We start from the raw sequence: 20,774 nt of genomic DNA, 5'->3' as shown, positions 1-20,774 counted from the left end.
CCTTGAACTTTATGCTAGGTCACTATGTTGCCTCACACTTCTGATATTGAGCCATCTTTGTATTTCTGGGACACTGGGCTGTGCAACTCAATGGCACACACGTGCATCTGTGCAACTGAATGACACACACGTGCGTCTGTGCACCCAGTGACACTGTGGATGCCTAGATGGCTGTGCGCTCCATCGCTGTCAGAATTTTGTTTCAGTTTTACTTGTTTCATAAGATGAATGTGGACGCCTTTCTCACTTTCTTCTGATGTGAGGCAGTCAAGCAGCTGGGGCGAGCTCTTTGTAAAGTTGGTGGAACTTTCCTGTGGAACTCTCCGGCTTGGGGGTCTGAGGTTGTTCCTACATAATTATTCTTCCTGTAGAAATAATCTGACTGGACTGTTTTTTGATTTTGGCAAATTATGTTCTTCCTCAAAACACACACAGTTTCTTCAGGCTTGTTGAGAATCACCCTCCGTTTCTTTTGTTTTTCCTTTTCATGTTTTATCTAGAGTCTTAACTTTTTCTAAAACCAGATTTGTCCCATGGCTACCCTCTTTTTGCTTTCAAAGCGCATGTTTCTGGAACTTTCTCTCTGCGTTTAGCCTGTCTCCCAGCAGCACACCTGCGCCTTCGCGGGGCCGCGTGTTCAATGGTTCCGGCTGCTTTTCACTTTGAGCAAGGCATTTCCTTTGGCTGCTGTGAAGTTTGGGGCTTTGGGTTTTCTTTATTGTAGCTCCATCTGAAGTCTATGGTCTGGCTCTCTCTTTCCTTTTCCCATTTCCCCCTCCTCCCCTCGTTCATGTTTTCACTCTTTGCAGAAATTCTGAGACTTAGTTTGATTATGCTCTTTATGTAAGAAGAGAGTATTTTTGCAACACAAGAGGTTCTTGTTTTCAACTTAAAAACCCAGTTCACAGTTGTCTGTTGGCTGTCAGGAGTCAATGGTGTGTCTCCACATCTCCCTCTGTTGGCTATCAGGGATCAGGGGTCAGTGTCAGGGATGTGTCTCCACGCCTCCTTTTGTTGGTTATCAGGGGTCAGGGGGTCAGGGATCAAGGGTCAGGGGTCAGTGGTGTGTCTCCATGTCTCCCTCTGCTTTGGAAGGTCTGTGTGCTTTATCCTTCCTGCTGGTCTTCCTGTCCTTGCCTTGAGTTCCTGCCTCAGATCTCCCATTCATCGGCTTCTTTTTTTTCATGTTCTCATTTAACTCTGCAGGACTCTCCTACTTTGTTTTTTGTTTATGTATCCCTCAGCTTTCTGTAATTTCTAACTTATTTATGCTGCTAATTATTTATTAATTTCTGAAAAAACAATTATTATTTTAATTTCATGCTGCTTTTATCATCTCTTTCTGAATTTTATTTTTTGTGGAGTTATTTTGCTTTGTTTCTGTTCTGCATAATAATATTCCTTTAGGTGTGATGATGGCATGATTTAAAAGTGATTTATTTATTAGTATTTCATGTGTGTAGGTGTTTTGCCTGCATGTGCATGCAGTGCCCACGGAGGCCAGAAGAGGGAGTGAGAGTCCCTGGAACTGGAGTTAGGGATGTTGTGCTGAGTTATGGGTGTGGGTGCTAGGACCCAAGCTCTGGTCCTCTAGAAGACAAGCCCACGCTTCCAGCCATTGAGCCATCGCTCCACCTCCATGAATCATAGTGTTAACCAATAAAAGCAGAGGAAACTTAATTTTAATTATTCATTACGCCTTATTCTTTTTTATGTTGTCTCAATAACTATATTTAAAGGAGTTGTGACTAAATTGCTTTAACATTAGTTTTCATGTTAAAACGTAGTTCTCAGCAGCCAGAAGAAACAGATGAGATGGAGCCTAGGCTTCAGTAGTAGGCTGCACACAGCAGGTAGGCTGACACACAGTAGGTAGGCTACACAGCAGCTGGACTGCCCCCAGTAGGTAGGCTGCACCTAATGGATGGGCTGCACACAGTAGGGAGGCTACTCATGGTGGGTGGGATGCACAGCGGGTGGGTGGGCTGCACCCAGCAGGTGGGCTGCACACAGCACATGGGCTGCATACACTAGCCACTCCTGAGGCTGACAGCTTTCAGATGATAGTTACATAAGTGACTCAAGATGGCCCAGTGTACTGTTGTTTCCAGAAAGTTATGGAGGATGCACATGCCAGGCAAAGGCATTCAGACAAAACCATAACAATTTATTCTGATAATTACCATTGCTGAGAGCCAGGCTGGGACTTGATTGATCCAGTACAGCAAAATATCTTCTTGTATGGATTTCTTTCAAGATTAGAAATACGACTGCAGTAAATATTTCTGTAAATCACTATCGGACGTCATTAGTGGGAGCAGCTGCGAGCACTTTGTTATTTGTGTGTGAGACTCAAGTGACACAAACCCGACCCAGCCAGTCACCAGTCCACTCACCTTCTTCCCTTCCTCTTTCTCTTGTATCTTTTTCCTTTGAAAAACTCCAGCTTTTTGGAAGCCTTTTCCATGAAACTGACAACATAAGAACCCAACTGAAATGTACTTGCTGGCTGATGAAATCCCAAATAAACACAAAGGCTCTGAGGCGGAGGCTCTCCCTAACAGGCTCCTGTGTGGATGCACGGCCCTCTGCTCTGAGGCGGAGGCTCTCCCTAACAGGCTCCTGTGTGGATGCGCGACCCTCTGCTCTGAGGCGGAGGCTCTCCCTAACAGGCTCCTGTGTGGATGCCTGGCCCTCTGCTCTTCCACTGTCCACCCTGTGCTGTCTGAGGCTGCTCTGTGTATTTTCAGGGAGCCACAGCAGAGGAGACAAAGCCCAGCATAACAGGATGCTGCCTGCTTTCTTCAGGGTCACACAAGTGTGGTAGTGGTCCCACCAGCCTGGGCTGAAGACCAGAAATGTAGTTTGCTTCCTTCTGAAAGGATTTGACAAGTGGTTGTCTAGCGCCAGCCTTGGGGCTTCTCCTAGCTGCAAGAGAAACGCAGCCTATGAGCAAGATCTGGTGGCTCCGTGGGTCTTTGTAACACCCCTGTTTCCCGCGAGGAAAACCCCCACTTATTTTCTCCCCAGAGGTCAGACCAGCAGCAGTGTGTCTGTATACCAACTGGCATCTGTTCTGACGTAAGCAGAACCTTTTAAGATGCAGGCTGGAAGTGAGTCTCTCAATCTGTAAAGTCGGTGTGCACAGAGGCTTGGAGCAAGAAAAGTGAGGCAGACAGCAGGTGAGGCAGAGAAGTAAGCAGAGCCTGGTCCCAGTGTGGGAGTCACAGAGGTGTGGGAACGGCGCCCAGCACAGCTCTTCAGATGGCTGAGGAATGAGGAACTGAGCTTGGAAAAGGATGCTCTTGTGAACCATGAAAATGGAAACGTTTAGAAGTGCTTGGAGATGGAAAAAAATTGAACAAGATGTGTGTATGCTTATCCAAAAATTACTGAATGTGAGAAAATAGTCACAAACCAAGTGTTTAGGGAGGGACTGCCTGCTTTAACCATCCCTGAGGGGAAGGTCAGAGTGCTGTGTGGGTGTGGAACAGGGTGGGGCAAGGCTAGCAAAGGGGACACTGACATCTAAGCTGAGGGTTAAAGGCTGATATGGGTGGTGTTGGGAAACCCCTCTTCCTCTGAGAAGCAGGGCTCCCAGGAGCAGAAGGGCTGCACAGGGAAAAAAAAAGGGAGAGGTGAGGCAGCGATGGAGACATTGGAGAGGCATCGGGCCACAGCAGGGAAGGCTGGCGACATGTGGCTCGGTGCCATGTTTGTTATGCTAAGTGTTTTTTCTAGATTGAGGGTGTGTGTGTGTGTGTGTGTGTGTGTGTGTGTACCTGTGTGTGTGTGCACGTGTGCATGTGTGTGTGTGTGCTTGTGTGTGTGCCTGTGTGTGCACGTGTTTGTGCCTGTGTGAGTGCGCGTACGTGTGTGGTTTTTTTTTTTTTTTTAACCAAGTTCTGCTCACAGCCCTTCCTGTGAACATTTTCCGATTACCCCCAAAGTCTTTATTCCATATGAAATTAAAACACAATACAGGACTCAAAAGATGGCTCTGTCAGTGAAGTGCATCCCCTGCAAGCACAGTGACCTGAGTTCGGATCCCCAGCACCTATAAAAATGCCAGTGGTGGTGGCGTGTGCTGGGAGAGCAGAGACAGGACATTCCCTGGGGCTCACTAGCTAGCCCTCCCACCTGGGCCAGTTAGCTCCAGACCCATCAGAGGCCTTGTCTCAAATCAGTGCAGCTGAGAAGTGATTGAGGAAGACACGTGGTCCCAGCCTGTCCTCCACATGCAGGAGCAAATGTGCTGCACATATAAATGCACAGACAGACATGTACGCATGTATGTGCACTCATGCGTGCTCACATACACACTGAATACCCCGTGTAGTTGGTTCTTGCTGCTAAGCAAATTGTTGGCTTCCTGTGAGCATCAGACACCTGTGATGCTGTCTTGGTACCCAGTCCACTATTAATTTAATTTGATTAAAACCTTGATTCGTTTGTCTCACCTTTGCTGGTCTCTCTATGATGCCTGGACTGTGGGGTACAAAGAGTCTCACTCACTGCCTTCCCATGTGTGCTCACCGCCTTTGTTGTTCTAGGATCATCTGGTGGTGCATTTGGGGACATAGAAAAGGCTGATGTCATGACTGTTTTTTGTTCCTCCTCTATAAACATTTTTGTTATTATTGTTACGGCGTATGGCCATGTAGCTCAGGCTTGAACACACCATGTAGCCTAAGCTGGTCTCTAGCTCATGATCATCCCCTTGCCTGAGTCCTGGGGTGAAAGGTATGCACCACGGGCAGTCTTACAGACTGTTTCAGACGTAATACGACAGGTGTGTGGCCAGGTCTCCCCAGCACAGAGCTGAGGGAAGCAGCTCCATTCTTACAGACGCCATGCATGTTCATCTCATGCTTTGCTTAATTCTGAGACTCTTGGCATGGAGCGCTGTGGCTTGTACACCACATCTGGAAGACATGTCGCTGTGTTTCACGGGAAGGAACAAGCGGATAGTGGGTGGAGGAGCCTGGGTGTAATTACAGTGCCCGTTTATTGGACCCTCACATGTTAGCAGTGGGAGGGTTAGTTAATCTTAGCTGGAATAATTCACTGCTGTTGGTTTCAATAAAAGCTGAATATCTTTAAGCCCTTGAGGTTTGCATTAAGCTTATGACGAAAGACCTGCTTCCAACGTCTCTCCCTCTAACGTGAATCCTAGAGGGCTGTACCTGACCATAAGGCCAGGCTTCTCTTGCCTCCCACAAACCTTATCTTCTTATCAATAAAATGAAGGTAGGCATCTTCAAGGACAGGAGATGAGAATTCTTTGGGGTTTTTTGTTGTTGTTTTTACATTTAAAAGAAATATTTTGCAAAACTCAAGTTCCACAAAGTTGTATATAATTTTGAGTTTCTCTTCCAGTTGTGTGAGGTTTCCATGGAAACTGTCTAGCCTGTATTCAGAGCCACGGACTGTCTTCCCACACAGGTCAGGATGCAGGCGGTGCCAGATCCTCGTCAGTTTACTGTGCTTTAAACACTAGGCAGCTTTAACAAGGGCCTGCTTCCTAATTGGCGCATGCGGTTTCATATTTAATTATTAGTATGAGTCGCGCCACATTTTAGCCGCAGATGTGATGTTTAGGATGTGTGCCATTCTAAAGCAGATGCTGCCCAGATGTTCCTCAGAGCAGGGCTTTGTCACAAATCAACACGGCTCAGCTGCTTAGCAAAAATGTGGGCAGATATGACATTATTTTCCTTAACTAAAAAAAAAAAAAAAAAGAAAAAAGAAAAAAGAAAAAGAACAAAGAAAGAAAGAAAAAAAGAAAAGAAAAAGAAACAAGAGTGATTTTCCTTAGCCAAGCTAATGGATTTATTTATTTATTTATTTATTTATTTTAGTTTTTTGAGACAGGGTTGTAGACCAGGCTGGCCTCGAACTCACAGCAATCCGCCAGCCTCTGCCTCTGAATGCTGGGATTAAAGGCGTGCACCACCACCGCCTGGCATTTTTAATTTTTATAACTGTTTTATTGAGATGATCATATCATAAATTTATCCTAGTAAAATGTGCAATTCAGTAGTTAGTTTGCTTTCTCTTCCTCCGAAGAAGTCTGTATACCCAGCAGCTGCTTCCCCGTCTCTGCACCCCCAGCTCCTGGAAGCCAGTTATCTGCTTCGTGTGAATCTGTGAAGTCTCCTGTTCAGGACATTTTCTATACGTTTGTCTTCTTGTTGTGGCTGTGTTGTCCTCTCGGCTCCTTACTCTGTGCCACATGTCACTCCCTATTCACCACTCAATGACCGTCTGGACTTCCTTCTGCCCTCTGACTGTTAAGAGCGTGCTGCCGTGGACATTGCCAGGCAAGGCTTCTTTCTGTGTGTGTGTGTGGCATTCTTTTTTGAGACCTAGTTTCATAATGTAGCTCAGGCTGGCCTCAAACTTGTGATCCCCCTGCCTCAGCCCTCTGGAGCACAGGGACTATAAACGGGAGATGTGCCAGCTCCGTGGTATGTCCTTGTTTCTCTGCTTGATGTATGGCAGCGGTGACATGTTTTCTCTCATGTAGCTGCTCCATTTTGTGTCTGACCTGTAGGTTATGAGGGTCACAATTTCTCCATGTCCTTGACTCTGTGTGGCATTTGTCCTCATGCATGCGAGGTGCTATGGAGGGCAGTTTTTTAAGAAGAGAAAGCAATGCCTGCTTCACAAGCTAGTTAAATGCTTTTTATTTATTTTTCATTACTCTTGAGGGTTCAGGTAAATGAACCTCTTGCACCTACCCACAATCTTATTTTATTTTCTAATTTAATACAAACACCATTCAGGGAAGATGACATCAAAGACTTAGGAGTCTGGGAGTTGGAATGTCAGGTAGACACATAGCATAGGAAGAGGAAAGTATCTAAAAACTGTTTGACCAAAAGAGTAAATCTTCAAGTTCCTGGTATATTTTTGTCTTACTTTACATTAGCCAAACGGGCCATAGAGATGTTGTGATGCAGTGTGATGCTGGGCTGGACACCTGCAGGCTGGCATGGAGCCCAGCAGTAGAGAGTTTGCCCAGTGCGTGTGAGGCCCCGGGTTCATCCCTAACAGCACAGCAAGGGACACCAGTGTCTTCACTCAGTAGAATGTACTTCCAACTCTACTGTCGCTAAAAAAACAAAACAAGGCTGCCAGAGTCTCTGACACACCGTTGACTTTAAAGAGACCTGTAACTCATACATGTTGAAATGTTGAGGAAAAGGTGTGAGAGCCAATGAAATATGGGGTGCAGCCGTCGTCTGTGCACATCAGTGTGATCTTACTGCACTACCCTTTACACACACACACGCATCCTCAGCCAGAGTGGGAGTGTCTGTTGTACACAGTCATACACACCATAGAAGCTGATTTCACAAGCCTGTGATGATCATGTGACTGATGGGGCTGACGGGGTCGCAGCACTAGCAGCTGCCATCTCCAACAAGTGCACACTTGTTGCTTGTCGTTAAAAGTAAAGTTTCGAGCTTGGGGACATGGCTTGGTGGATAAAACTCTTGCAAGTGTTGGATCCCAAAACTCATGGCAAAGCTGAGTGGGCATGGAGGCCTGCGATCCCTGCGTGGATTCCTCAGGCTCAGCTGGCTAGCCAAGATCATTGAAAACGAGAGAGACCCTGTCTTACACTGAAGATAGGGAGAGAAAGTGGTAGAAGGACACAGCCAGTGTGAACCCCAGCCCTCCACATGCATGCTCACACCCACCATAAACCCAGCCCTCCGCATGCATGCTCACACACAAGCACCTGTACATGCACAGGAGCCCCCCCACATCTGTGAGCCAGCCGACATGTATGCCATAGTCACATACATAGCAAAATAAAGGAAAGTCTCGTCTATGCTTAGCATGCTGGTGTTACTGTTCCAGGCATGGTAGTTAAGGTATCTGTCATGGCGTATGACATGGGCATCCTTCTAATCCCTGTATGTGTGTTTGCTGTGGGACTCTTCGCAAACTATGCTTCCGACACAGAACACAAATTAGGAGCCAGTGAGAACACAGGGCTGTTCACACGAGCAGGAAAATATATGCGCTAATGAGCTAATTGGAGTAGGAAAGCATCAAAATTTCATGCCCATAATGCTCAGGCTGAGGTCAGAGGGCTTTAATTTGAGGCAGGGGAGGGTTGGGCTGGAATTCAAGGAGCATGGTGTTCATCACATCAGCTAAAGTAACGCCCGTCTCTGTGGCCTGGGGCATTCTGATGTCTGTACCCCACATCACTTCCCTGAGGCAAAGTGATTCAAAACTTACCCTGTTAACAAGACGTGCAGGGAAAAAGATAGAACAGAGAGAGCAGAGAGTGAGGGAACATCCAATCAATGCCTGGCCCAACCCAAGACCCGCCCCATGGAAGAGAGCCACCCTGACACTATTAACAGTACTCTGTTATGCTTGTGGACAGGAGCCTATTGGAGTTGTCCTCTGAGAGACTCCACCCAGCAGTGGTTAGAAACATGCTGAGACTCACAGCCGAACATTGGGTGAAGCGTAGGGAGTCTAGTGGAAAAGTGTGTGTGTTGTGGCGGGGGTGGGGGCCAGTAAAAGGACCTAGAAGTGACAGGAGCTCCACAAGGAGACCAACAGAGCCAACTAACCAGGGCCTAGAGGGGCCTGTGGAGCCTGAAGCACCAACCAAGCACCATGCATGGCCTGGACCTAGGTTCCCCCAACAGATGTAGTGATGGGCAGTTCAGGCTTCATGTGGTCCTCTAGTAAGGGGAGCAGGGTGTCTCTGACAGGGACTCCGTTGCCGGCTTTTTGATCATTTCCCTCTGACGAGAATGCCTTGCCAGGCCACAGGGGAAGAATATGTGCTCAGTGTTGATGTGATTTGATGAGCTGGTGGGGTGGGTCGGGATGGGAGGAGGGAAGGGGTGTTGGGGAGGGAGGGTACAACTTGGGGGAAAGGAGGGAGGGGGCTGCAACTGGGATGTAAAGTGAATAAATAAATTAATATTTTTAATTAAAAAAAAGTCCAAGATCTGTCTGCTTAGAACTCAGTATATAAGCTAAAGGCATCATCTTGCCTGCCATATCTGCAACCCCCAATCTTTAATAGTGCCGAGGTTTGGATATTGTTACTCATAGGTCTCCACACGTGGGTCTCAGGACAGGTGAGAGGGGTTCTTGAGACCATGAGCTAGCACGTGGCTGACCCCAGATCTGAGCCAATTAATTGTGCTGCTCTCCCAAAGCCAATTCCACTGCATGTGTGACCTTGCAGCTCAGCCGGCTCTCACAAGGTGAAGGGGCTGGGGTTGGGCCATGTGTGTGTTCGTTCTTAACTCTCAAGACCTTTCTCTGAAGTTAAAAATTCTTCATTTCACAGACTCCACAATTATTTCTCTTCTACCCGAAAAATTCTAAATTTAATCCGAATTTATTACAACTTAGCTTCCTGTTTCCTTTGTCAAGCATCTGCATTGATTGGCAGGTTATTCAAGTATTGCTCTGCTGCTGGACTTAAAGTACGGGCTGTTCCCAGGGGTAGGGTGTGGTGAGGCGTCTCTCATTCATGTGCGCGCCATTGTGTGTGTGTGTGTGTCTAATGGTATGTGTGTAGTGTGTGTGTGTGTGATGGAGTGTGTGTGATGTGTGTCTGGTATATCCATAATATGTGTGTGATGTGTGTGTGTGGTGGGCTGTGTGTGGAGTGTGGTCTATATATGTGTTGGTGTGTGTATGTGGTGGTGGCAGAGTCATGTGTTCACATGTTTATCAGTGCGTGAGTAGTGTTGGTATTGACGGTACATGTGTGCATGCGTCTGTGTGGCAGTGGTATGTGCATATGTGAGTGTGTGTCTCTGTGTTAGGATGTGTGGATTAAAGTGGATGTGGTGTGTATGTTAGGGCATGTACATGCATGTGGGTGAGCTTCTATTTTCTTAGATAGCTCTCCTGATCCTCTCATAGCCTAGCGAGGCATTTTCTCTTGGCTGTGCATTTAGACCACAGCCTGGAGCTCAGGGCCGGTGCCCCAGGAAGCCTCCAGGAGACACGAGGGATCAAGAAGCGGGTGGAGGTTGGGGCCTCCACCTCTTCACCCCCACACCCACCAGCTCTTGAAGCAGGGCCAGCAAGTCAGTCTGCTCCCAGTGAATATGGAACTGCAGCTGGAGGCCCACTGTTCCAGCCACTGGGAGCTCTTAACAGGCAGGGAGGGACAACAGGATGAACGTTCACGGTTTCTCTAAAGCCACCTTGACGGGCCATCGGTGTCCTAAAAGTAACACCTGCATGTAAACTGTGTGTTCAGAGAGGAACTCTCCAGAAGACGATTCTGACATTTTGTTTTTGTTTTTTGAGACAGGGTTTCTCTTAGCTGTCCTAGACTCAAGTTGTAGAGCAGGCTGGCCTCAAATGCACAGAGATCCGCCTGCCTCTGCCTCCCGAGTGCTGGGATTACAGGTGTGCACCACCGCGCCTGGTCGTTCTGACTTTTCTTGAGCTAGCATGAGAAAGCAAAGTGCTGTTCCCTGTTCTGTGAGAAGGAACTATTCTCCCTCCTCATAGTCCCCTTGCATGTAGGAAACATGGGGTGCATATTAAATACACAGATGGGGGAATCATGCAGTGATGGCTCCCCAGCAGATCTGTGCTTCCCAGCTGGTCTTCCCTGGTCATGGCTTGGAGACTCACAACAGACCTTTAAAGATGCCAGCTATGGCTTTCCCCTTGTTCAAAAGGAAGAGTCCGCGCCAGCTCCCTCTTGGCTCCCACTCCCTCCCTGGGCCTGCGTTCTCCTGCTCCCCAGGACTTGCCATGTCCCAAGGTCATTTTGGACCTCAGAATTCTCTTTGGAGTCTTACTTTGGAAGCTTAACTGTCACCCCTGGGGTTTTCACATCAGTGCGTGAATTTCCAGCTTTGGCCACTTTTGCTAGATTTCTGAGGCAGCTTAAAGAAACAGAGGCCAGTCTGGCCTCACAGATAAAATAAACAGGGAGGGGCGACACTCTCTCAAGGAGAGGGGAGAGGGTACTTGGGGTTTATATAGGAGATTTGGTGAGTAGGAAGTTAAACGCCACTGCTGGGGCTATATGCAAGCCTGCAGTTTCTCCCTCCTGGAGTTGCTTGTTCAGACAAACCCACTTTATCTTTAGAAATCCTTGTGCCCTGGCTATCAGGATATGGGTGATTGAGTTTGGAATGAGAGTGAGGGAGAACAGGCTGGAGTCTCACCATGGGGGCAACAGGATCTCAGCAGGTCTCAGGGTAGTGGCTCTCAACATTCCTAATACTGCGACCCCCTTAATACAGCTTCTCATGTTGTGACCCCAATCATAAAAATGTTCTTATTGTTATTGTCATAACATAAATATCTGTTTTCTGATGGCCTTAGGCAACCCTTAGGCAACGGTTGTGCCCCACAGGTTGAGAACCACTGCCTCAAGGTAGCTGAAGGTTCCTTGGCCAGTGTCTGGCAGAGGTTTCCAAGGTTAATTCTGACATATCACAGCTCTCAAGAGATAAGGAATGTCTCTGCAAGAGAAGGGGTTCTGGCAATAGGACCAGAGCTTTGGGGGAGCTTCTTCCTGCTGAATGTGCTTAGAGGTCTCAGGGTCAGGGGCGCTGTAGGCAGTCTCGGTGGTAGACAATCCTGAGGTGAAGACAGTTCTATTGGGAGAAGAGAGTTCAGGGTCCATTGAAGAGGAGAGTCCTCGCGTCCTTCAGCAGGAGGAGGGTCTTAACTTGATTGGCTGCAGTGGATCCTGGGGTTGCTGTCAGTCTGCAACCCTGGAGAAACTTGTGGGGAATGATGGTTAGAGGGCTGAAGATGTGGTTTGCTTACAACTTTGATTCCATTCTCCACCCCCACCACCACCACCCTGCCCCAAGCAACAAATAGTACTTAGATAAGTGTCTGCAGATGACCTCTGGGGTTACAGGCGTCAGGGGCCGTGGCTACTTCAGAGTCGCTTTACGACGCAGTGATTTGTGATGTGTGGATCTAGCAGTTTTTCTTCAATAAGGAGGCATTCTTTAAAGCTCACCTGCGTGTATAGACCTCATGGCACATGCCAGTAATCCCAGAAGGTGGACCAGGAGGTCGTGTCTGGCCGCATAGTAATTTTGAAGCCAGTGTGGGCTACATAAGATTCTCATTAATAAAACAATAAAACTTCTGCTGAAAAAGAGCAAAGCCTCATGTCTCAGCTTTGTGTGTTTTTCCTGGCATATGCTGTTGTTGGGAGTCTCTTTTCCAGTCCTTGTCATGGAGTAGACGTGTAATAAATGTCTTTCTAAGTGATAAAAGCAAAGAGAGAGGACAAGAGGGAGGAAAAGGGATTGGCCGTGTATTGCCTTGTGGTGCAGAAATAAATGTTTCTGTTCTAGTCCTCTGTTGTTTATTTATGTGTCTTCTTGACTATTTTATTTTTAGGCAGTGTCTCACTGTGTAGCCCAGGCTGGCCTGGAGCTCTCCATGTAGCCAAGGCTGGACTCTGAAGTTGCATCAGTTCTCCTGCCTCTGCCTCTTGAGTGTAGGATTGCAGGCACGTGCCTTTATTAGCAATGGGACTGCCTCGGTGCCCTGTGCTTTTCAAGGTGACCATGGGTGGGCGTTGATGTGCTGTGCACACGGACAGTGGCGGTTAATGAAACTTGGGTGTCTCGTTTTTATAAAGCTGCGCAGAAGCAGCAAGAGAGAAGATAGCTCAGTGGCCAGGATCTCTGGTCACCCTGCGGACGTGCTGCGATGTGGCCTTGCCACTTATGAAGTTCAGGGTTGAGAATGACAACAAGAAAAGCTGAAAAAAGCCACCCATGTTTAAATAAGTGTAAGATTTTGTGGTGGGTGGCGTTTAGAGTGTCTTGGGCTGCAGGTTGGGTGGACCTGACTAGGGGGTGACACAAGCTGAAGCCTACTTCCTCCTGGGGCTCCCCACAGTGGTGGTTGGTTGTAACAGTGGGCCCAGTATAATTCCACTAGGATAGAGTTGATAGAGTACCATTCAGGAGATGAGCGCCGTGCCTCTTCTTAACAACCACCCCCCAGGCATTCCAAGGAGAACATTCTTAATCAGAGACACAGCTTACGTCAAAAGGCTTCTGAAGGACCAGTAACCTCCTTCCAAGGTTAGCGTTAAATGCGATGCTGGTGGCTGGCGGCACACAGTTCCTGCTTCCGGATCTGCCCAAGCTGATCAGTAATCTTCAAGAAAAAAATCCCAAGTTAAGCATCTTTGCCTCCTGAAGGGTCAGTGTGTGATGATGCTAGCATTTGGAGCTGTTTGTTTCATAAAGTCTTGCTTAGATTCCTCCCATGGGAACCCTTGCATTGGTCACCCGGGAACATCCTTGGTCTTTCACCTTACAGTCGTTCATGTCTGCCAAGGCAGTGCTTTTCAGAGCGGAGGAAAACTGTTAGCCTTTTCCAGGATAAGTGCTTATCTTTCTCGATTCTGTCCATGGGTTGCTTGATTTCTGATAACCCTGGACTCAGCATAACATAACGGGGAGTGGTCAGGAAGTCAAAGCACTGGGCAGTCTACCGGGTGTTCACATCCTGCCAGCGTGACTTCTCTGGCCACGGAGATGTCTTTTTATGGAGATATTTTGCTGTAATTTCAGAAGGTGGTTGGTAGTTTTCTTGGCTCCCTAACAGTCTGCACATCTGGAGTGTGTTTCCCTGAAGATGCTGGCTGGGAGCAGTGCCTTGTGGCCTGGAATTGCCTCTGACACAGAGGGGCCACGGAGGACAGTCCTTGCTACCCAGCACCTTCTGTGCGAGGCCCACGGAGGGAAGTCACTGTGGCTCTGAAGGCCCAGCACAGAAGTCAAACGTCTCATCCAAGCGGAATTATTTTCAAAATGGTTCCTTCCTCAGCTTCTGCTGTGGTAGTTACAGCCCGGAAATGGTTCCACAGGCCTGACACTGGAACTGCTTGCTGAGAGATCCCATGATTATTTTATTTGACTTAAAGTGATTTAGGGGCACATCACACATTATTGACACCATGCCCCATCTCGGAGAGGACAGACACACTATAGGCTGTGACAGAGCACTTGCCTCTGGTCTCCAGGACCACAACGTGATAAATGACACCAGCCATCTGCTAGTCCTTGTGGTGTGCCAGTCCACCAACCACTTTTAAGTAGGGATGGCTGTCTTACCTAAAAAATGGTCTGAAAACCAAGATGGCATCTTTTTTTTATTTTATTTGAAATCAGGGAGTATATTTTCGGTAGTGATGTAAGTTCGTGCTTCGGGATGACTTTCCCATGTCCCTTCTCGGTGGTTCATGGTGGAAAAATTAGGCCGTTGAAGCAGCTGGTCACTGTTTTCCCCTCTTCTTAGTTCCATAGACAAAATTTCCACTTCTGTGGGGAAGTTTGGTATAAACCGAGGAAAGGCCCGACAGTGTAACCCCCGTGGAGGGCCGCCATCAGGTCTGCCCACTTTGTACAGCCTTAGTCCATGCTGGGAGCTGTGCTTACCGCAGAAGCCCCAGCAGGAGGCTCGGTGACTCTCATTTGCTGGTTGAGGGCTAAGGCCCAGGGTGGTGAGGGAGGTTGTCTGAGGTTCCCTGGCTGATATAGGGCACTGTGGTCCTCAAAGTCTAGGAGGCTTCTCCTGTCTCTTCCCCATTCTGTGAGACGCTGTTTGCCAGGAAATGTATCACGGGCCTTCTGCATTCTACGGGCCCACCAGCCCGTGCTATCTGCCCGAGGTGGTTTTACAGTCCAGGCCACTAGGATCATTAGTTTAGTGTAGAGCAGCATTCTTACTGCGGGGTTTTAAACCACTTTATTCTTCTGCATCTTCTTGTATGATATCAGACAGCTCTTCAGATCTCCAACTGCTTTCAGCATCTTTGCAACACCTCTCTCTCTCCCCCTCCCTCCCTCCCTCCCTCCCCCCTCTCTCTCTCGCTCCTCCCATCTCCCTCCCTCTCTCTCCCTGCCCCTCTCTCCCTCCCTCCCTCTCTCTCCCTCCCCCTCTCTCTTTCCCCTTCCCTCTCCCCCTCCCCCTCTCCATCTCCCCTTCCCTCTCTCCTCTCCTCTCCCTCCCTCTCCGTCCCCTCTCCATTTCCCCCTTCCTCTCCTCGCCTCTCCTCTCCCTCCCTCCCTCTCTCTCTCTCTGTCTGTCTCTACCCCTCTCTCCCTCTCTCTTTCTCCCTCGCTCTCTTTCCCTCTCTCCCTCTCTCTCTTTCTGTCTCTCTCCCTCTCCCCCCTTCTCTCTGTCTCTGTCTGTCTGTCTCTCTCTCCCTCTCCCCCTCTCCAGCTGTCTGTCTCGCACTGGTTCCTTCGCTAGCACCCTGTCTTCCTGCATGCCATCACGGGTCTCCAAGGCAATCCAGGCTTCAGTTACATCTTCAGCAGCTTTCTAGTTTTGATAGTTCCCTTCCTTGACTAAGCTTGGCTGTCCTGGAACTCACTCTGTAGACCAAACTGGCTTCAAAATCAGAGACCTGCCTGCCTCTGCCTTCCAAGTGCTGATATGAAAGGTGCGCATCACTACACCTGATTGTAAACTCTTTAAAAGTTTTTTTTCCAGTTTTCTATAAAGCCCTCTTACTTTTCTTTAATTCCTCTTCACAAGTTGGAAGCTCAGGTGAGTGGGGTCTTGCCCTGAGGTCACTGCTCCCTTTATCCAGCTTTTCTTTAATCTGTTTATGTCCTTGAACACAGGACTGAGATCCATTCTACTTCCTGGTGGAATTCCTCAAATTACACATTTTGTACTTCTCCTTGCTCCACTTGCTCCTTTTCATTATAAGTCTTAAGAGTGAGTCCCCACTATTTAGTTCATACCCCCACACACTGCTTCCCCCTTTCCTCCTGCCTCCTCTCATAGGCCCCTCTCAACAATACATCTGTTTTCATGTCACACATATGTGCACATGTGACATATATATATATATAAATATATGTCTATATTTGATTACAGATTCCCTATATAAGAGAAGCATGGCATTTTATGTTTTTCCTCTCCCTCCCCCGATTCCCACCCACCACCTCTTCTTATAGTAAAGTGTAGAAGGCAGGATTTTTTTTTTTTGAAAAATACTATTTATAAAGAAATACACTGTCCTTTGCCTACTCTCTTTTCAATAAAGCCGATTGTCTTAGAGTCTGAATGTAAGTCACTTTATTTTACCAAGTCTAACTTTCGGAGCGCCATCTGTGCGCGCAAGACCTTTCTCACATCCTCATGCTCAGGCCCTCCAAGGCCTCTTCTTCAGCTCTCAGGACGTTGGCCATCTTAGCCCCTCCAAGGCCTCTTCTTCAGCTCTCAGGGCATTGGCCATCTTAGCCCCTCCAAGGCCTCTTCTTCAGCTCTCAGGATGTTGGCCATCTTAGTCCCTCCAAGGCCTCTTCTTCAACTCTCAGGGCCTCGGCCATCGCTTCTCGGCACTACTAGAGTTCTGCTTCACACCAGGATGCCCGCTTTTCTCACTGAGCAAACTTGCACCTGTTACACTGATTTAGTGTGGTGAATGGAGGAGGGGTCACGTGTACGGCACAGTGCACGTGTGTAGGAGTCGGCTTTTCCCTTCTTCCGTGAGCGTCCCAGGGGTCGAACTTGGTCATTGGGGCTTCGCTTCAAGTGCTCTTATGCCTGACGTCTCCCTGGCCTCCAGATATATGAAAATATTGAACTAGTTTATGCTATCTATGGTGTGTGTCTGTCTGGTGTGTGTGTGTCTGTCGTGTGTGTGTATGTCTGTTGTGTGTGTGTGTCTGTGTGTGTGTGTGTGTGTGTGTGTGTGAGTACATGTGCACGTCACAGCACAGGTGTGGTAGTTTGCGCTGTCTATGGTGTGTATCTGTGTGTGTGTGTGTGTGTGTGTGTGTGTGTGTGAGCGCCTGTGCACATCACAGCACAGGTGTGGAAGCTAGAAGGCAGCTAGAAGGTAGGACTCAGCTTCTTCTCCCTGTGCACCCCAGGGTTGAAGTCGGGTTTTCAGGCTCCCTCATGCTCTGAGCCAGCTCCACAGCTCTCCAGCCAGCATGTATCTAATGCAAGACTGCCACAGCGAATGTCAGGAGCCACGTCATCCACCACACTACCCGCCTATCATAGAAAGCAAATGGATTATTGTCATTGGGGCACATTTACAATTTTCCTCAGAAAGTACTAGCTTGGTATAAAGTTTTCTCCCGTTTTTACATCAGGTATAGACGCATTTGGCACGCGGACTTTCTCTGCTTTGACTTTAAGCAGTGATGCCAGCTCTCCTTCTCTCCTAGGGAAGCACGTTACGGAGAATCCTGCTGCATCGGTACTTCAAAGGTGACCACAGCGTTGGCGCAAATGGACCCCTGTCAGGAGCCTATGCAAAGACTGCACAAGCAGGAGGTAAGCCCTCGCATTGTCCCCGGTCCAGGGTGTCACGGCACAGCTTTGTGACCGTGCTACTCTTCGCTCTTGCTCAAGTCATACAAGTGTGAGATAATCACTTAAAGTGCCAGTGAAAACCGTCATGTAGTCGGGGAGTCATGGATCCACAGGGCTGAGCATTCGAGTGAGTTTTACCCTGTGACTCCAGATGGGTTGTTACTGTTTATCAGTGTACACATTAAGGACAAAAGGCCTTTTGTAGAGTACTTTTATAAGGGTTTGCTTTTATTTCACGCATGTGTGTGAGTGCTCTCATGTACACCACATGTGTGCTTTGTGCCTGTGGAGGTCAGAAGAGGGCATCATGTCCCCGGAGCTACACACCATTGTGCGCCTCTGTGTGGGTGCTGGGAATCAAACCCAGGTCCTCTGCAGGAGCAGCTGCCGCTCTTAACTGCCGAGCCAGCACTGCAGCTCACTTTAGAGCCTGTTAAGAAAAACGTTTAAGCCGGGAGTGGTGGTGCACACCTCTAATCCCAGCACTCGGCAGGCAGAGGCAGGTAGATCGCTGTGAGTTCGAGGCCAGCCTGGTCTACAAAGTGAGTCCAGGACAGCCAAGGCTACACAGAGAAACCCTGTCTTGAAAAACAATCAATCAAACAAAACAAACAAACAAACAAACAAACAAAAAAAAAAAAAAAAAAAAAAGAAAGGAAAAGAAAAAAAAAACGTTTAGTAACATTGAGTTACACATGCGGGACATTTTGTTAAGATTTCCATTCTTATAGACTTTTTATATTTGTAACTATATGCGCGTGCTGTTACACTTTGAGAACTTGGAAACACTGTTTGCTAATCACACCGGCGTCTGTGATGAAGGGTGATTTGCCTTTTCTCCCTGACCGCAGGAGGCTTCTCTGGACAGGACTCGGATAAGACGGGGACTTCAGTGTCCGACATCCAGTGTTTGCTGGATAAAGAAGGGGCGTCCGAGCTTGTCATCGACGTCATAGTGAACACCAAGAACGACAGGATTTTCTCCGAAGGCATCTTGCTTGGCATTGCCTTGCTGGAAGGAGGAAACACACAAACCCAGGTGCTTATCTGTCACTCCCGGTGTTCCCGTTGTTACTTCTGTTTTTTAAAAGAATATTTCTGCTTTGGAGAATTTCATACAGTGTATTTTGTTGACATTTACCTTCCGCTTCTCCCCGAGTCTTCACGTACCCCAGCTTTCTCTCTCACTTTCTTCCAATCCCAACAAACTCTGCACATCAGTTATTCATGCTGCCCAGACTGGCTGCAAAGCATCCGCAGGAGCCCAGGCAACCTACCGGGAGCCCCACCCTCTTAAGGAAACCTGATTCTCCTTGCCGCAGACCCCAGGTCACATCTGTAGCCCCCAGCCAGGGCTGAGGGCTCACACACCCCTTCTCATTCTGTGCTGGGGCATTTGCTGGCCACGCCAGCTACCGTGAGATCATGGGTGCTGCGGTCCTCTTATGTCCATAGGACATTGCTGTGGTCCTCTCTGACTTCTGTCCTCTCTGACCCCTGATTCTTACAGTCTTTTCTGTTTCTTACTGGCTTATTGAAGAAACCAAGGGAAAGTATTCTTTTAGCTCCTACTTGCTGATACCACCCCCAAAACAAACAAACAAACAAACAAACAAACCTCCCCCCAAATCACATTTCCCTTACAAATTTACTTGAATTGCCACTAAAATGAAAGGGCTTCCCACTTACTCCAAACAGAACATTCTTGGAAGCTCACTGTGCACTGCAGCAGGAGCCAGTGAGCAGTGGCAGTGGGCACCGTGCTCACATGGAGGCTCACTGTGCACTGCAACAGAAGCCAGTGAGCAGTTTCAGACACACACATATACACACACACACCAGGATCTAACCCTGTCGGCCAGCACTCCTGTCCCTGCAGACCTCTTCCAGGCTTCCCTCAGATCCTCTGCCCTGAGCAGTGTGCTGCGTGAGCCTGAGCTCTGGAGCACCGCCGAGCTTTCCAGCTCACTGCTCAGGAACCTGATCATCCTGCATTGGCCTGGGCCCGTGGAGGCAACACATAGCTCCAGCTGCCTGGAAATTCCCATTGGCCCCACTCACGGCAGGCAGAAGCCCTGTAAGTGTCGGGACTGGGACAACTTGCCTGTTTTAACTTGTCATCACATACATTCAACTGCAGGAGCTGTGCTGAGAGCCCTGTGTAGCGGGGGCTGTGGGGGGGGGCTGTGGCAGGGGGGCTCGAGGAACAAAGGCTGTAGGAACAGTAGGGAGGCACCAAGCGTGGCACCAATAGGCACTGACCTTGAGCTGGCGTCTCTAGCGACAGTCACTCGACTGCACTTTCTAGAATTCCATGGACCACAGAGAGTCATCCCAGGGGATCACCTTCATCTTCATTTGGATGCCGAGCGTGTCCCCACTTATCTGGGGGATGACAGCTAGCCTCAGGAGAACTGCAGGCTTCGCTCTTAAACGCCAGCACGCTGCTCCCTAGGTCCCGTGCTTCTGTGGCATTGATCACTGTGCTCATCCCTTGATACGAACCTGGGTGTTTCCGTTCCTCTGACATCTCTTAAACACCTCAATCCCTGCTTCTCAGGCCTTCGTCACGGCTCCCTCACACCTTTCGCTGTACCCCGGCTGTGTTTCCCAGTTTCTGTTTTCCCCGTCCTCTAACATTCTCTCTGTTGTCTCCTATGACACTTTTAATAACACTGTGTTACATGCACCCTGTTTTAAATCTCTCCTCCCAGTAAAGCCGCACTCCCTGGTGGTGACTGTTAAATTCCTCCCGGTGCGGGTTCTTCACGTCCTCCAGCTGTCTGTCCCATCTCATCTGTCCCCTCCTTTGCCCTTTCTCTCTGTCGTCCTCAGGTATGTCATGTCATTTCTGCTGCTGCTCTCTTCCCTTCGAGGACTCAGCTCAGGGGCTCCTCTCAGAGTTGGCTTTAGCCCGCTGTCCCACTGGGCAGAACTGACTGCTGGTTGCCACGTGACCTTGCTGTGATCTGTGGTGCTCTAGGCAGAGTTAATCTCACGTCACCGTGCCTCTCCAGGTGTGCCCCAGATTCCACTAGCAGCTTAAAGACCCTTGACGCTGTGGAGCATACTTCCTCTCTGTGCTCCTGGGAACTCTCCAGGGCTCAGTAACTGTTCACTGGTGGATGTGTCTGTGTGCGACTGGTCTTGACAAGGTCTGGTCGTCCAGCTGAGTGTGTGGCACCTGCTCCATGGTGAGCCTCACAGCACGGGTTTCTGGCTTGGTGTCTTCTCTGTGCCCATTTTTATTGTCTGTCTTACACTGTGTATCTCCAGTTAATTTTCAGCATTGTTTAATGTATGTGTGGGGGCGATAGCCTAGCTTCTATTTCCATAGAGTTTTATAGCTTCAACACATACAACACTGACACACAGACACACACACAGACAGACAGACAGACACATAGACAGACAGACAGACA

General features: G+C 48.5%; 1 protein-coding gene across 1 annotated transcript in view; it reads left to right on the top strand.

The window, feature by feature from the left end:
* Positions 1-7,895: 7,895 nt before the first annotated feature.
* The window catches only part of LOC127197744 (inositol 1,4,5-trisphosphate receptor type 2-like), a 149,077-nt gene continuing 136,198 nt past the window's right edge, over positions 7,896-20,774 (top strand). Inside the window, exons 1-4 of the mRNA XM_051155691.1 lie at positions 7,896-7,995; positions 9,443-9,495; positions 17,205-17,313; positions 18,204-18,391. Coding sequence (XP_051011648.1) covers positions 7,896-7,995; positions 9,443-9,495; positions 17,205-17,313; positions 18,204-18,391 — 450 coding nt within the window. The remainder of the gene's footprint in view (positions 7,996-9,442; positions 9,496-17,204; positions 17,314-18,203; positions 18,392-20,774) is intronic.

This window comes from Acomys russatus, chromosome 13 (assembly GCF_903995435.1).
Source record: "Acomys russatus chromosome 13, mAcoRus1.1, whole genome shotgun sequence".
NCBI lineage: Eukaryota > Metazoa > Chordata > Mammalia > Rodentia > Muridae > Acomys > Acomys russatus.
Note: the sequence above shows the minus strand (reverse complement) of the source record. Positions and strands in the feature narration are given on the sequence as shown.